Consider the following 16,018-nt stretch of genomic DNA (forward strand, 5'->3'; position numbering starts at 1 on the left):
GAGCCTTTACAAGACGCAATTTTTGTCCAATTTGGCTGAAATTTTCCATGGGGTGATCTGTTTTGACTTCCAACAACCGTGCCAAGTACGGTCCAAATCGTACTTGATATAGCTCCCACATAAACCGATCTCCCGATTTGACTTCTTGAGCCCTTACAAGCCGCAATTTTTGTCCGATTTGGCTGAAATTTTGCGTGTAGTTTTCTGTTATGACTTCCAATAACTTTGTCAAGCACGGTCCAAATCGGTCTATAACCTGATATAGCTCCCATATAAACCAATCTCGCGATTTGACTTCTTGAGCACCTGGAAGCCACTTCGCCATTTTCGTCCGATTTGGCTTAAATTTTGCAGATAGTGTTCTGTTACGACTTATAATAACTGTGTCAAGTACGATCCAAAGCGGTCTATAACCTGATAAAGCTCCCATATAAACCGATCTCCCGATTTGACTTCTTGAGCCTTTACAAGCCGCAACTTTTGTCCGATTTGGCGAAAATTTTGCACATAGTGTTCTGTTATGACTTCCAACAACTGTGCCAAGTACGATCTAAGTCGGGTTATAACCTGATATAGCTCTCATATCAACCAATCTCCCGATTTGACTTCTTGAGTTCCTACAAGCCGCAATTTTTGCCCGATTTAGCTGGAATTTTGCAGATAGTGTCCTATTAGGACTTCCAATAACTGTGCTAAGTACGGTCCAAATCGGTCTATAACCTGATATAGGTCCCAAATAAACCGATCTCCCGGCAATTTTCTGTGATGACTTGCAGTATTCTGTTATGACTCCCATATAAACCGATCTCTCGAATATCCTTGTTCGGTTCCTTGAAGCTTTAATTTTTGCAGTTTTGACTGCTGAGTTTGGCATGCTGAATAAAATAATGCACTTCAACTAAATTTATTTTGTATACATTTTTAGCAAAATCCATGGTAGTGGGTTCCCAAGATTCGGCACGGCCGAACTTAGCGCTCTTTTGCTTGTTTAAAGCACAACAAATCAAACAAAAAGCTTTTTCAAAAATTCTTAGGCGTAAGATTTCTGAAAACCGTTTAAGTGTCTTGTTGCGTTTCTATTTTGAAAAAATAATTTTAAGCCTACTAATTTCCACAGCAGGTGCAATTTTAATGTTTAAGCTATTTCATGTTTAAGCCGATTCATGTTTAAGCTAAATGATAAGGGGCCTCTTTTTTTATAGCCGTGTCCAAACGGCGTGCCACAGAGCGACACCTCTTTGGGGAGAAGTTTTTACATGGCAAAGTACCTCACAAATGTCACCAGCTTTAGGAGGGGATAACCACCGCTGAAAAAATTGTTTCTGATGTTTAAGCCAGGATTCGAACCCAGGAGGATATGCTAACCTTTGCGCTTTGTGGCCGCCTCCACCTCTTCATTTTAGTTACAAAAAGGACATGCGGACAGACGGATATGGCAAAGAAGTTTCTACATGGTAAAGTACAATACCTCACAAATGTCGCCAGCTTTAGGAGGAGATAACCACCGCTTAAAAATTATTTTCTGATGTTTTAGCCAGGATTCTAACCCTGGCGTCATAGGTGGACATACCAACCTTCGCGCTATGGTGGCCGCCTCCACCTCTCCGCTTTAGTTACAAAAACGAAAACAACAGACGGACTATCAGCACAGAAAGGATATGCGGACAGACGGACATGGCTAAGCCGAATCAGCAGAAATTTCTGAGTTGAACTACACAGCTGCACTCAGTAGTGGTGCAGAACACAATGTGTGGTTTTGTAGTAAATTCCATTGAAAAGCATACTTAGTTTACCATTTCCATGCTAGGACCTAAAATTCTCAACTGGATTCCTTGGAAAGCATTACATCAACTTTGGACGTCATGGCGGCACGGGTTATCGTTAACCGAACGGCATAACATTTTGTATTTTGCTTATTGGGATCAAAAGAAAAATTTAGATGGTAGGCGTTTCCAAAAAATACTTTTTTTTGGGATACTCTTGTATATGTATGCGTGGTATGTTCTAAAAAAAATGCTCAAGAAGAAAAAAGAAACTAGGGCAACTTTCTCCACCCCAATACATAAACCTAGCTACTTCTTTTATTGATGCACGACATGTAATTAAATTTTTCTCCCCACATATTTTTCCCCAACAGATAATATCGAGATGGTCACTTGGATAACGTTCGGTGCCACCCCCAACACACAGAAACCACCCTCATGCTCGTGATTGAATGTTTTAAAACGATATTTCCCTGAAGGTTACCGATGGTAGATAACACGAATTTGAAATGCTGTTACAATTTTAAATTTAATATTTTTTTTGTGCAAACTTTGCAATGCGGTAGATATGCAAGCATGACTTGTGACATCCAAGGCCAATTTTGTCAATTAAGATAGATGAACAAAAAAATTTAAGCTACAATAGAAAAAAATAAACCTCAACTTACAAATTTATATTGTCGTTATTGCAAGGAATTTTTGAAAAACGGTATCCAATTACTCATAAAAAGGACTACCAAAAATAAAATTGTTTTTGTACCAAACAACAGCTCGGTTAAAAAAAGTGAGTAGATGAAGTTGTGATATTATGATGTTGTATTTGGTGCTTTAAAAGCCATTTAAAGGGTGATTTTTTAGCAATTATCTTCTTGGCAACACTGGTTTTAACAGCTCACGCACATTTCGTGTTTTGTTTCACTGTCAAACATCTTCAGTTTGGTATATAATTTAATTTTATTATCAAAATGCGTGCTCTGTTATGAAAGTTAATCGCGCGCTTCTTTTGTTCAGCGACGAAGCTCAGTTTTGGCCCAATGGGTAAGTAAATAAACAGAATTGTCGATATTGGAGTGAAAATCAGCCAGAAGCATTGCAAGAGCTATCAATGCATCCAGAAAAATTCACAGTTTGGTGCGGTTTATGGGCTGGTGCCATTATTGGACCGTACTTCTTTAAAGATGATGCGAATCATAACATAACTGTGAATGGTGAGGGCTACCGTGACATCATATACAACTTTTTTTGCCCAAAATGCAAGAGATTGGCTTGAATGACATGTGCTTTCAACAAGACGGTGCCACATGCCACACAGTACGCGTAACAATGGACTTATTGAGAGGCGAGTTCGGTGAACATTTTATTTCACATTCGGGACCGGTCAATTGGCTGCCTAGATCGTGCGATTTAACGCCTTTAGACTAGTTTTTGTGGTGCTATGTTAAAGCTCATGTTTATACATACAAGTCCGCTTTAATTGACGCATTGGAAGACAATATTGAGGCATTTATTGGTGAGAAACGGGGCGAAATGTTGGAAAGAGTATGCCAAAATTGGACTAAGGGAATGGACAATTTGAGGTCCATTATATAGACCGTACATTTACATTATATAGACCGTACTATCTATTCAAATAAAGATTTCATGAATTTTTCTGAATTTTATGTGTTTTGTTTTTGAAAAATTTTCTTATAGCTCTTAAAAAATCACCCTTTATTTCCATATTTGTGAGATTTTACTTTTCTTTTTTTGTGTTCGCCTTTCGATCGGTAAATCTTCCTTCGAGTCCGTGCTGCTGTAATCGTATGCTTGCCTTTCAGCGCTCGACACACTGACTGTGATGGAGCTCCTACTAGAGCTGCCAAACTATCGATAATCGCAACGAAAATGCGAAGTAAAAATCAGTAGATTGATTTATATAGAAGCTATATCAATGCACAGACCGATTAAAACCAAATTTAATCAAGTCAGCTAAAAGTCATGAGAAAAATCATTGTACATGAAAATTGGCGCAATGTGTTTTAAGGGATACATTCAGTCAGTGTCTTGGCTAGAGCTGGCAAACTATCGATAATCGCAACATTCGATATTTACGATAGTTTTAATAATAAATATCGATATCGTTAATTTCCCATCACCTATTGGGTTGCCCAAAAAGTAATTGCGGATTTTTCATATAGTCGGCGTTGACAAATTTTTTCACAGCTTGTGACTCTGTAATTGCATTCTTTCTTCTGTCAGTTATCAGCTGTTACTTTTAGCTTGCTTTAGAAAAAAAGTGTAAAAAAAGTATATTTGATTAAAGTTCATTCTAAGTTTTATTAAAAATGCATTTAGTTTCTTTTAAAAAATCCGCAATTACTTTTTGGGCAAAATATATGTCAAACGAAAATGGGAAGTAAAAATCAGGAGATTGATTTATATAGAAGCAATACCAATGCACAGACCTAATAAAATCAAATTTAATCAAGTCATGAGAAAAATCATTGTACAAAATTTTAGCTCAATCGGATGAAAATTGCGCCCTCTATATGCGCAATGTTTTTAAAGGATACATTCAGTGCCGGATCGCTTACTTTTGTTCAATTTTGCAAAAAATTTAACGTTGCCGATAGTATCGAGACGAAAAATATCAATCGATATTCAGACAAAAAATAAAATATCGATAGTGCTATCGATATTTTGCCGGCTCTAGCTCCTACTTTAACCTTAAATTCAACACATAGTCCAAATACTTCATTTCTACTTTAAAAGTAAACATTATACCTTTTCGAAGAAAGCGATCCATTTCTCTTTATACCTTTTTTCTTTGTATAACTCTTTTAATCAATTTTTTTACAATATTTTTTTAGCTGGACCCACAAATTAACGCGCAAATATAACTTGGTGAAGTGAAAACCAAACTATCGACGATAGTATCGATGGGCATTATCAATAGTGTCTTGGCTAGAGCTAGGAAACTATCGATAATCGCAACATTCGATATTTTCGATAGCTTTTATAATAAATATCGATAGTAACGATACTATCGTTTATTTCCCCATCACCTTTATTTCAAACGAAAACGACAAGTAATAATCAGGAGATCGATATATATTGAAGCAATATCAATTCACAGACCAAATAAAACCAGGGTTAATAAAGTCAGTTGGAAATCGTGAGAGAAATCATTGTACAAAATGTTGGTCTAATCGGATGAAAATTGCACCGTCTATAGATGCAATGTATCTTGAAGGATACATTCAGTGTCAGATCGCTTATTATACCGACCACCATAGGATGGGAGTATACTAATCTTGTCATACCATTTGTAACACCTTGAAATATTGATCTAGGACCCCATAAAGTATATATATTCTTGATCGTCTCGACGTTCTGAGTCGAACTAGTCATGTTCGTCCCTCCGTCTTTCGAAATCACGATAGCGGTCAAACGCGTAAAACTAGCCGCTTAAAATTTTGCACAGATACTTAATATTGACGTGGATCGTTGGAGATTGCAAATGGGACATATCGGTTCAGATTTGGATTTAGCTTCCATATAAACCGATCTCCAGATTTTACTTCTTGAGCCACTGGAAGGCTCAATTTTTGTTCGATTTGGCTGAAATTTTGCACATAGTGTTCTGTTATGACTTCCGGTTCAAACCGGTCAAGAACCTGATATAGCTCCCATATAAACCGATCTCCCGATTTGACTTCTTGAGCCTCTGGAAGCCTCAATTTTTATCCAAATTGACTAAAATTTTGCACATAGTGTTCATTTTATGACTTCCAACAACTTTATCAAGCACGGTTCAAATTAGTCTATAACCTGATATAGCTCCCATATAAACCTATCTCCCGATTTGGCTTCTTAAGTCCCTGAAAGACGCAATTTTTGTCTGATTTAGCTAAAATTTTGCAAATAATGTTCTGTTATGACTTCCAATAACTGTGTCAAGTACGGTCCAAGGCGGTCTATAACCTGATATAGCTCCCACATAAACCGATCTCTCGATTATCCTGGTTCAGTTCCTAGAAGCTTTAGTTATTGCTTTGACAAAAGTTTGGTATATAGAATAAAATTATGCCCTTCAACTAAATTAAGTTTGTACACATTTTTAGCAGAATCCATGATGGTGGGTTTCCGAGATTGGGCCCGGCTGAACTTACTGCATTTTAAACTTTTTCCAAAATTTTCCAATTTTCTAATTTTTAACATTTTAAAATTTTATTATTTTTCCAAATTTTGCAATTGTTATTAATTTTTCTAAATTTTCAATTTTTTCCGAAATCTTCCATTTTTTATTTAATTTTTATCTTATTTTACAATTCTTGTAATTATTTTAAATTATGTGTGTGTTTTTAATTTGCAAGAATTATTAAGTTTTTTTTATATTTAATGGTTTGGCAAGTATTTTTATAATACGGAACAGGGCAGGTCAATATAAGCGTATGAGGGGAAATTTAAATCTGTACATTAAGTTTAGTTAAAAAGGCCGATAATCCTTAAATCTTTTTTTTTAATTCATTTAAATAAATAAATAAATAATTTTTTTTAAATAAATTTTTTTCTTTAATTTATTTTTTTTTATTCATTAAATTTTTATAATTATATTTTTTCTTAATTCATTATATTATAATAAAATGAAACTGCCATAAAAAATATTGTTTTATATTGCGTTTTTTTTTTTTTTTTTTTTTGATTTCACTTAAATCAAGTTTAAGTAAATTCATATCAAGAATTGTACTAATGATACTTCAGCAAAGTACAAATAAAGTGGAAGTGGAATGATCAATGATGATACTTGCATCAACCCTATACATGATTAAAGTAAATACTAATGAGGCTTAAATCAAGTGCAAATGGGATCAAATCAAATACTGATAATACTTGCATCATGCCTATGTATGCTTAAAGTTAGTACTAATGAAGCTAAAACAAAGGGTAAGTGGGATAGATCGGATCAAATGGAGTATATCGGATCAAATCAAGTACTAATGATATTTGAAGCCTATATAAGCCTGAATGAAATAATACTGAGGCTTCAATGTGTAAATAGGTTAGAATTGAAATCTTCATTGGGATCAAATCAAGTACAAATCGGCTTAAATCAAGTGTGTTCAGATTATATTCAAGTATGTGTATAGCTTGAAACTGTCCAGAACGTATTTAAATGAAGCTGGAGATTACTTAAATCAACGTTCTTTAAAAACTCCAAAATCGAAAATTTTTCACTTGATTCTTCATGCTTGAATCTAGAATTTTGCGCTTGATTTTAGAAAACGCAGTGTTACTGTTCTTCTGACACCGCTGAGGCTTGATTCAAGTGAACATTTCTTTTTGTTTTTTTCTCTATTCACAGAATACGAAAATGCAGCTCACCCTTCTGTTAATGTTTGAAGATTATTTCATGCAAATGTTGACCGTAACTGCGCCTCAAATGGTCCATCCACTTAGTCCAATTTTGGCGTACTCTTTCCAACATTGCGGTCGATATCTCACGAATAAATGCTTCAATATTGTCTCCCAATGCGTCAATAGAAGCGGGCTTGTCTGTATAGGCATGAGCTTTAACATAGCCCCACATAAAATAGTCTTAAAAACAACAACATTGACAAAGGGTTGATTGCTGCCCATTTCGTGAGCATTTGACGCAGCGACATGTCGCTAATATATTACTCACCGAACTCAGTACCACTTCTACGGAATGTATAAGCATTTTCTTTGACATTTGTTCGCCCGAAAAGTCGAAGTCCGTCTAGGTCTTACCTATGAAAATATACAAAATTTAGAACTTAACCGTCATCAAAAGCTCGTTTGTTTATCTGATCAAAGCAACCATGGTGATATGAGCGGCCGTCATGAGAAAACCGTTATGTGTGTTAGCATTGCCAACCTGATGATAATGTGTTGACGCATAAGGCCAACTTCATTCATATCCCATATGATTGCCAGTGACGTTGTACAACTCATTCTCCGTTTACTTTCGTAAAAGTATCGCTCAATCTTTATCTCTTGTCTTTTGCGGAGATGAACAAACGAGAGACGAAATATGTTGGCAGTATTATAAAAATTCGTAAAAAAAAATATAAATATGTTTGTATGTGCCAGTATGTTCGGAGAGCAAATTTATTATTAGGTCAACATCACTGCACAGTGAGTCGAATAAACAAAAAAAGTCGAATAAACAAAAAGAGAGATAAGAGATTTTATCCAAAGTGGTTACTTATTTTTGTAATAAATAATATTTCAAAATTTAATATATGTAGAAAATTTTTTCGATATTTGCTATTTGTAGAAAATTTTGTAAAAATTTGCTTTTGTAAAAAATTTTGTAAAAATTTTCCGTTTATAGAAAAATTTTATTATAGAATTTATAGAAAACTAGCCGAACCAGGCCCGCTTAGCTGCGCCTTCATTAACTCTTGAATATCTTTTTAGGGTGGGGACACTTCGCCCTGAGTGTGAAGTTTGACCCTGATCGGTTCCTAGGCAATTTTTTACTCTACCCCCAAATGCCTTTCTTTGGAGTCCTATATTACCGTATTGGTAAATATTTCCGGTTTCGGGGGAATTTCGGGGGTGGTCATTTGGCCATTAAAGTAAATATATGCTCTACAGTCAAAATTATTTCATATGAGCCCCTTAATGGCAAAGTCGATAAATAAGTTGTGTTTGAGGGTGAGGTGGACCCCTGGGTCTTTGTCCCGAAAATAAATATCAATTTCCCGAAAATCAATTAATTTCCACCCCAAATAGCTTTTATATAAAAGAGAGGTATTTTGGGGTGGGGCGTCTCCCCAAACACATGGCTTTTTTATATCCATTTGGGGGTGTTTTGGGCGGCTCCCGACCCCAACAATAGAAACCATGTTCTGTTTTTGGTGTCTGTGTGAGTGCAAAAAAAAATTCGAAAGAAACACATTACCAATCTCCGAGATCTGGTATTTTTGAAAATTAGGGTAAGGGGAAGTGCTTTTTCGTGGAGACATTTCTACTGAAATATGGATATCAAATTTGTGGCGACCACCGGCACCGGCACTGAAATAAATATCAAATTCGTTCTTTACTCCCAAATACCGTTGATTTGCACTCCATATTGCTATAGACGGAAATGAAGTTCAGTTTAAGGAGTGATTTAGGGCGTACCCTCAAACAATTGGCTCCAAAATTGTATATGATATTCGTTTTCTACTCTCAAATACCTTTCATTTGAGTCCCATATTGCCATAATGGGTCAATTAACCTATACGGCGTATTTTTAGGAGGAAAAGCACCACGCAAATTTTAATGTCATATTCGAAATCTGCACCCAAATACCCCGTTTGGCTCGCTATTTTGGAGTAAAGAACGAATTTAATTACTATTTTGCGGGCAGAGCGCCGGTGGCCGCCCCAGCTTCAAAACACCCTGCAAATCGTTCATACTTACCGACCGTGGCAAAATGGGGCTCAAATTAAAGGGATTTGGGAGTGGAGCACGAATTTGATATCCATATCAAAACAAATTAAAAATTTTAAATTCAATATATTCAACCCGTAATTTTGACCCATTGGTCTTTCTGGTGTTAAATAATTCGTTTGACCATCCTTAACCACTGTGCGTTGTTTATTTGTAGTCCAGAGAGAACTAGTAAGCAAAAGAGCTATCTAAATAACATTTTGTTTGGGGAAATTAGTCTAAACTTGACCATTCAATGGTTCACAACGCTAACACTGCCACAGTGAAAACCGACAAACTTGTTTGGCCCAGAGAGTCATAAACATTCAATAAAAAGCACAACAACAATGCTAAGGTATAATAGAAAATTGTTAACTCATCATGAGAATATTTCTAAACAAACAGCCCTAATTAAACAACAAGTGAGTAACAACAACAAGAAACAAATGCATTCCAATCATAATATATTCCATAAAAAAAACAGTTCCAAAATTATTTGTGTTCGATTCCAGTTACGTTTGTTATGCACCGCCAAAACAAACTCCACCGCCAACGAAGACAATCACTATGACTTCCAAAAAGAATGGGCCCAAGCAAAACCTTTCGAGGAAATACCCTTCGACAGTCCGCTATCGATGTTGAAAAAATTTATGCCCGGTGGAAGATATGCCAATTTGGATGCCACCAAATTAATGTTTGCCATGAAAGAAGACTTGGGCAGCATAACCCTACTCAAAGGCATGTTGGGTAAAAAATCTTTTGTGGTCACCCATAATCCTCAGGATTTTGAGATGGTATTACGCAACGAAGGTGTTTGGCCCATACGACCAGGTCTAGAGGTCTTGGCCCATTATCGTAGCGTTGTGAAAAAAGATTTCTATCAGGGAACAGAGGGTTTATTGTCAACGTAAGCTGGAATGATTTAACTCACTTAATGTGATCATTTCTATTCTATATGAATTTTATGCCATTTTAGGTCTGGTGAGAAATGGGGCAACTTTCGATCAGCAGTCAATCCAGTGATGATGCAGCCCAAGAATGTTCGCTTGTATATGCACAAAATGTCCAGTGTTAATAGGAAATTTTTAAATAGGTAGGCAGTGATTTTTAAGTCAGTTAAGAATGTACCATGTTTCAGAAAATATTGTGGGAAATTTTCTCTAAGAAAATTCTAAGGGAAATTTTTCCAAAGAAAACTCCACTTTGGAGAAAAAACAACTAAAGAAACATTTTATGAAAAAATTTTATAATGAAAAATTTCGTATAAAATTTTCTCAGAGAAAATTTTCTATTAAATTGATAGAAAATTGATTGAGAAAGTTTCCTATAAAATTTTCTCAGAGAAAATTTCCTATAGAATTTTCTCAGAGAAAATTTCCTATAAAATTTTCTCTGAAAAAATTTCCTATAAAATTTTCTCTGAAAAAAATTCCTATAAAATTTTCTCTGAAAAAAATTCCTATAAAATTTTCTCTGAAAAAAATTCCTATAAAATTTTCTCTGAAAAAATTTCCTATAAAATTTTCTCTGAAAAAATTTCCTATAAAATTTTCTCTGAAAAAATTTCCTATAAAATTTTCTCTGAAAAAATTTCCTATAAAATTTTCTCTGAAGTTTCCTATAAAATTTTCTATTAAATTGATAGAAAATTAATTGAGAAATTTTCCTGTAAAATTTTCGCTGAGAAAATTTCCTATAAAATTTTCTCTAAGGATTCTACAGGAAATTTTCTCCGAGAAATTTCTATAGGAAATTTTCTCTGAGAAATTTCTATAGGAAATTTTCTCTGAGAAATTTCTATAGGAAATTTTCTCTGAGAAATTTCTATAGGAAATTTTCTCTGAGAAATTTCTATAGGAAATTTTCTCTGAGAAATTTCTATAGGAAATTTTCTCTGAGAAATTTCTATAGGAAATTTTCTCTGAGAAATTTCTATAGGAAATTTTCTCTGAGAAATTTCCTATAGAAATTTCTATAGGAAATTTTCTCTGAGAAATTTCTATAGGAAATTTTCTCTGAGAAATTTCTATAGGAAATTTTCTCTGAGAAATTTCTATAGGAAATTTTCTCTGAGAAATTTCTATAGGAAATTTTCTCTGAGAAATTTCTATAGGAAATTTTCTCTGAGAAATTTCTATAGGAAATTTTCTCTGAGAAATTTCTATAGGAAATTTTCTCTGAGAAATTTCTATAGGAAATTTTCTCTGAGAAATTTTTATAGGAAATTTTCTCTGAGAAATTTCTATAGGAAATTTTCTCTGAGAAATTTCTATAGGAAATTTTCTCTGAGAAATTTCTATAGGAAATTTTCTCTGAGAAATTTCTATAGGAAATTTTCTCTGAGAAATTTCTATAGGAAATTTTCTCTGAGAAATTTCTATAGGAAATTTTCTCTGAGAAATTTCTATAGGAAATTTTCTCTGAGAAATTTCTATAGGAAATTTTCTCTGAGAAATTTCTATAGGAAATTTTCTCTGAGAAATTTCTATAGGAAATTTTCTCTGAGAAATTTCTATAGGAAATTTTCTCTGAGAAATTTCTATAGGAAATTTTCTCTGAGAAATTTCTATAGGAAATTTTCTCTGAGAAATTTCTATAGGAAATTTTCTCTGATAAATTTCTATAGGAAATTTTCTCTGAGAAATTTTTTTTCTTAAAAAATTTTATAGAAAATTCGATAGAAATTTTTCTATGAGAAAATTCGATAGAAAATTTTCTCTGAGAAAATTCGATAGAAAATTTTCTCTGAGAAAATTCGACCTGTTTTTTTTCTCTTCAAGAATCCGTACCATTCGCGACCCACAAACTCTCGAGGTACCCGCTTCGTTTAAGGAAGAAATGAACCGTTGGACCTTGGAATCAGTCTCAGTTGTGGCTTTGGACAAGCAATTGGGTTTGCTCTCAGAAAATCGCAATGATCCCAAGGCACGACAAATATTTGATTGTCTCACCGACTTCTTTGCTCTAGGCTATGAGATTGAGTTCAAACCTTCAATATGGAAATATTTTGCCACACCCTCTTATAAAAAACTTATTAAGGCATTGGATACAATGCAGGAAATAACTTCGGGATATATACAGGAGGCCATAGATCGGTTGGAGGCCGAGAAGAAGGCAGGTGTACCAGAAAAGCCAGAGAGCGAGAAAAGTGTTTTGGAGAAGCTGTTAAAAATTGATCCCAAGATAGCAAAAGTTATGGCCATAGATATGCTAATGGCAGGGGTGGATACGGTCGGTTGTTTTTTTTTTTTTTTTTTTTGCTTGAGATAAACGGAATTTTTTATAATTTTTGTTTTTGCTACATTTGCAGACTTCCACCACCTTTACAGCTTTGCTTTTGTGTTTGAGTAAAAATCCAGAAAAACAAGCCAAACTACGGGAGGAAATCATGAGGGTTTTGCCCCAAAAAGATTCAGAATTCACCGAAGAGGCAATCAAAAATATGCCCTATCTAAGGGCTTGCATTAAAGAATCCCAGCGCATCTATCCCTTGGCGGTGGGCAATGTAAGGGTGGCTGCCAAAGATGTGGTGCTTAGCGGCTATCGTATTCCAGCTGGTCAACAGGTTTTCATGGTCTCCGCTTCGCTAAACATGGATGAGAAATATTATCCACGAGCCAAGGAATTTTTACCCGAGCGCTGGCTGAGGCAAGAAAAAGGCACTTCCGAAGAGGGAAGTCAAGCCTTAAAGCCCAGCAGTCCTTTTGTTTTCCTGCCTTTCGGCTTTGGTCCACGCAGCTGTATTGGACGGCGCATTGTGGAAATGGAAATTGAATTGGGCATAGCCCGTTTGATACGCAACTTCCAGGTGGAGTTTAACCATCCCACCGAAAATGCTTTTAGGTCTTTGCAAATTAATGTTCCCAATATACCACTGACATTTAAATTTATCGATATTGAAAATTGATCACAATTGTGCAACGATTGTAGATAACAAGTATGAGAGAGTTTACATCACAAAGGATTACCACACAACTTTGCTTTATCAAAAAAAAAGTATTTTTTTTATCAACTATTTAATAAATCTTAAGATATATAGGAATAATAAAAGAAACTAGTAACCATTCAAGTTTTATAACACTAGTCAACCCCTTAAACAAAATTAAAAATAAAAAAAAATTATTATAAAATTAAAAAGAAAATATTGCAATGCTTTCGTGCAAATCATGTTATGTCGGTTATTATTATCTGTTATCGCATAATATCGATAATTATGCAGTTCAACTTTGCACTGAAATTATATACAGTACATTCAAGTTGCACAGGATAGAACTACAATACCATGGGCAAACATCAACGTGTCCCACATGTTTAAAAACAAAACTTAAATAAAAGTTTAGCAAAGACATACACCAAATGCGGGCGATTTTGAGTGGCCAAGCCTAGTCAAAAACCTAATAAACGCCGTATTATAAGCTAAGGAGCCTTTACACTGGGTGAAAATATTTTGCTCGTACATAGTTCATATACAATAGAAGGTATAAGGCATATTGATTTTAAGGTAGCCACACGCGAACAACTAACAATCACAATACTAAAGGCTCTATTACACGGCATGTAGTTGTCTTATGACTTGTCAATTAGCACATGTTGAGTTGTACATGTCGTGTGATACAAACGAAACTAACATATGAAAATCACTTTTCAAAATAGCACATGCCATTTTTTTCGATTAGAGCGTGCTCTATTCCTTCTGACAAAAACATAAAGAAATCAGCTGTTTTTGTTTCTGTCAGTCGAATGAAAGCAACTCCAAATTAAATTGTTTTCACAAATTAATGATTTAACCAGCTTTTTCACAACTTTAACAATTATTACGCATAAAAAAACAGATTTTGCTCAGTTTTTAGGTTAGGAAAATTACATACAGGTGTTATAGCAGAAATTAAGAATCGTATGTAAATTGACAATTTTAAAATTAAATGTGAATACAAAAAGTGTCAAGTCATAAGGCATTTACGTGCCGTGTAATAGCGCCTTAAAATTATTTTGGTACGTTCAATTCTAGAAAGCCCTTAATACACTGTACAGAACTTAACCTAGAATGTTTCTATTTTTACAAAGCTCACATGCTTCATGTGTGGCGACATACACCTACACTCTATAGTGGTACATATACATATTGCATTTGCAGGTAATACCCAGAAGACCCATTTGTAAGCGTACAGATTGAGTCAGATTCACTTTCTGATTCGATTTAGCTATGTCCGTCTGTCTGAACATGTTAATCTGTGTATAAAGTACAGGCCGCTTCCGATCGTCTTCAATTTAAGTAGAGGCATATTTTTGGCCTATAGAAGAAGTCTATCCAAATTGGAAGAAATCGGTTCAGATTTAGATGTAGCTCCCATATATGTATGTTAGTCCGATTTAGATGACTGACCTCGCCCGGTGGTTATGTGACACGCAGTAGAATAATATTGAGATCTGTCAAAATGCCGTTCTTCGAACTGCGACGGCCTGTCTCCTCAGTTCTCATGTGGACCACCTTCATCTGGAGACAAAGATCCTACCCTTGCGAAGCCTCAACTACACGCTGTCTATGCAATACTGTCTGGGCTATTATCGCAGGGATAGGTATCTACCACCCAGCGCTGCAAGAGATCATGCGCCATACCAAGCGGGTGTGAAAAACATTCTTGCAGACACGGTAGCAGGTGTGGTGAATAACTGGCAATTGAATTTTGTCCTTGGAGAACGATCGCCACCCATCTCACCTGTGGAAATTGCCCTCCCCCGGCAAACCAGAGTAGTTCACCTCAATTACGATCCGTCAGATGCAGCAGCCTCAACTCCCACAGAGCAAGGACAGATGCCAAGGTATAGGATGTGTTTCCTAATTGTGACCAAGGACAACACGACACACGTCACATGTTTAACAGACCAGCCAGACCCACACGAGTCCGATCAAGATACTTCTGGACATCCATAACTTAGTCGCAGAGTTTCTAGATCTGGATATGCAACAGAACCAAGCAGACGAAAGATAGGAAACAAAATATTGCTACAACAACAACAGTCCCGGCACGGGATAGCTGTGAGCACCACACCGGCTGGAACATTGAGCTTCAATTTGCATGGTGTTCATTGCTGTCACGATAATCTTAGCTGCGAGCTATCGGGCGCGTCCACAGGTTGCGGAGAGTGGAATACTCCATACGGAGTAGTTGCAACAGCAGTCTCGAACAATCAGAGGTATCGAGCGAAGAGTCTTAATTGAGAGGCCGGGCGGTACCAGCTCTTGCACAAATACTGAGTACCTAGGTTAGGTTAGGTAAGAGTGGCAGTCCTTTACAGACTCACTTATACAATTTTAAGTTCATTGTGATACCACAGTAGCCACAGACCAAGGCTTCTGGCGGGAATCGAACCCACTACCCCTGCACTGGTAATCCAAGCACGTTACCAACTCAGCTGCCGGGGCGCCTACTGAGTGCCTATGATGTTCGATATGATAAGGCGAATTTTTGGCGAATAACCAATGGCCACCCTTTTCACGCGGCGATCGGTCCTTTGGACCGTATCGAGCTTGCTCAACTAACTACGGGAGCTTTACGAGGATCGCCACCTCCATACTTCCATACGGAGTAGCTGCAATTGCAGTCGCGGACAATCAGCGGTATCGAGTCTTAATGAAAGGCCTGTCGCCACCGAGTCTTGCATAAATACTGCGTGTCTATGATGTTCGATATGACAAGGCGATCGGTTCTTTGGTCCAGAACGAGCTTGCTCACTTATACAAGCTAGACGAGCATCGCCCCCTTCACATATAGACATGTGGCTACAACAACTATTTTCAATGAGTCCGCTTATCTTTGTACAAGTAAACATCT

The 16,018-nt window shown here is 36.0% G+C and overlaps 2 protein-coding genes across 3 annotated transcripts in view; both read left to right on the top strand.

Annotated features, from left to right (window-relative positions):
• Positions 1–2,438, top strand: part of LOC106080962 (Bardet-Biedl syndrome 4 protein homolog) — a 75,960-nt gene extending 73,522 nt beyond the window's left edge. Inside the window, exon 11 of the mRNA XM_013242597.2 lies at positions 2,138–2,438. The gene's annotated coding sequence lies outside the window, so the exon portion shown is untranslated. The remainder of the gene's footprint in view (positions 1–2,137) is intronic.
• A 7,008-nt stretch (positions 2,439–9,446) lies between these two features.
• Positions 9,447–13,219, top strand: LOC106080966 (cytochrome P450 CYP12A2). 2 transcript variants are annotated; one of them, XM_013242603.2, is made up of 5 exons: positions 9,447–9,607; positions 9,698–10,092; positions 10,162–10,278; positions 11,966–12,416; positions 12,496–13,219. In XM_013242603.2, exons 1-5 carry the CDS (start codon positions 9,533–9,535, stop codon positions 13,090–13,092), a joined length of 1,635 nt encoding a protein of 544 aa, XP_013098057.2. In that variant the 5' UTR covers positions 9,447–9,532; the 3' UTR covers positions 13,093–13,219. The 2 variants fall into 2 exon arrangements, with proteins under 2 accessions (XP_013098057.2, XP_059224404.1); XM_059368421.1 differs by having other exon boundaries at positions 9,528–9,607; positions 9,670–10,092.
• Positions 13,220–16,018: the final 2,799 nt, after the last annotated feature.

Source organism: Stomoxys calcitrans, chromosome 5, assembly GCF_963082655.1.
Source record: "Stomoxys calcitrans chromosome 5, idStoCalc2.1, whole genome shotgun sequence".
In the NCBI taxonomy this organism is placed as follows: domain Eukaryota; kingdom Metazoa; phylum Arthropoda; class Insecta; order Diptera; family Muscidae; genus Stomoxys; species Stomoxys calcitrans.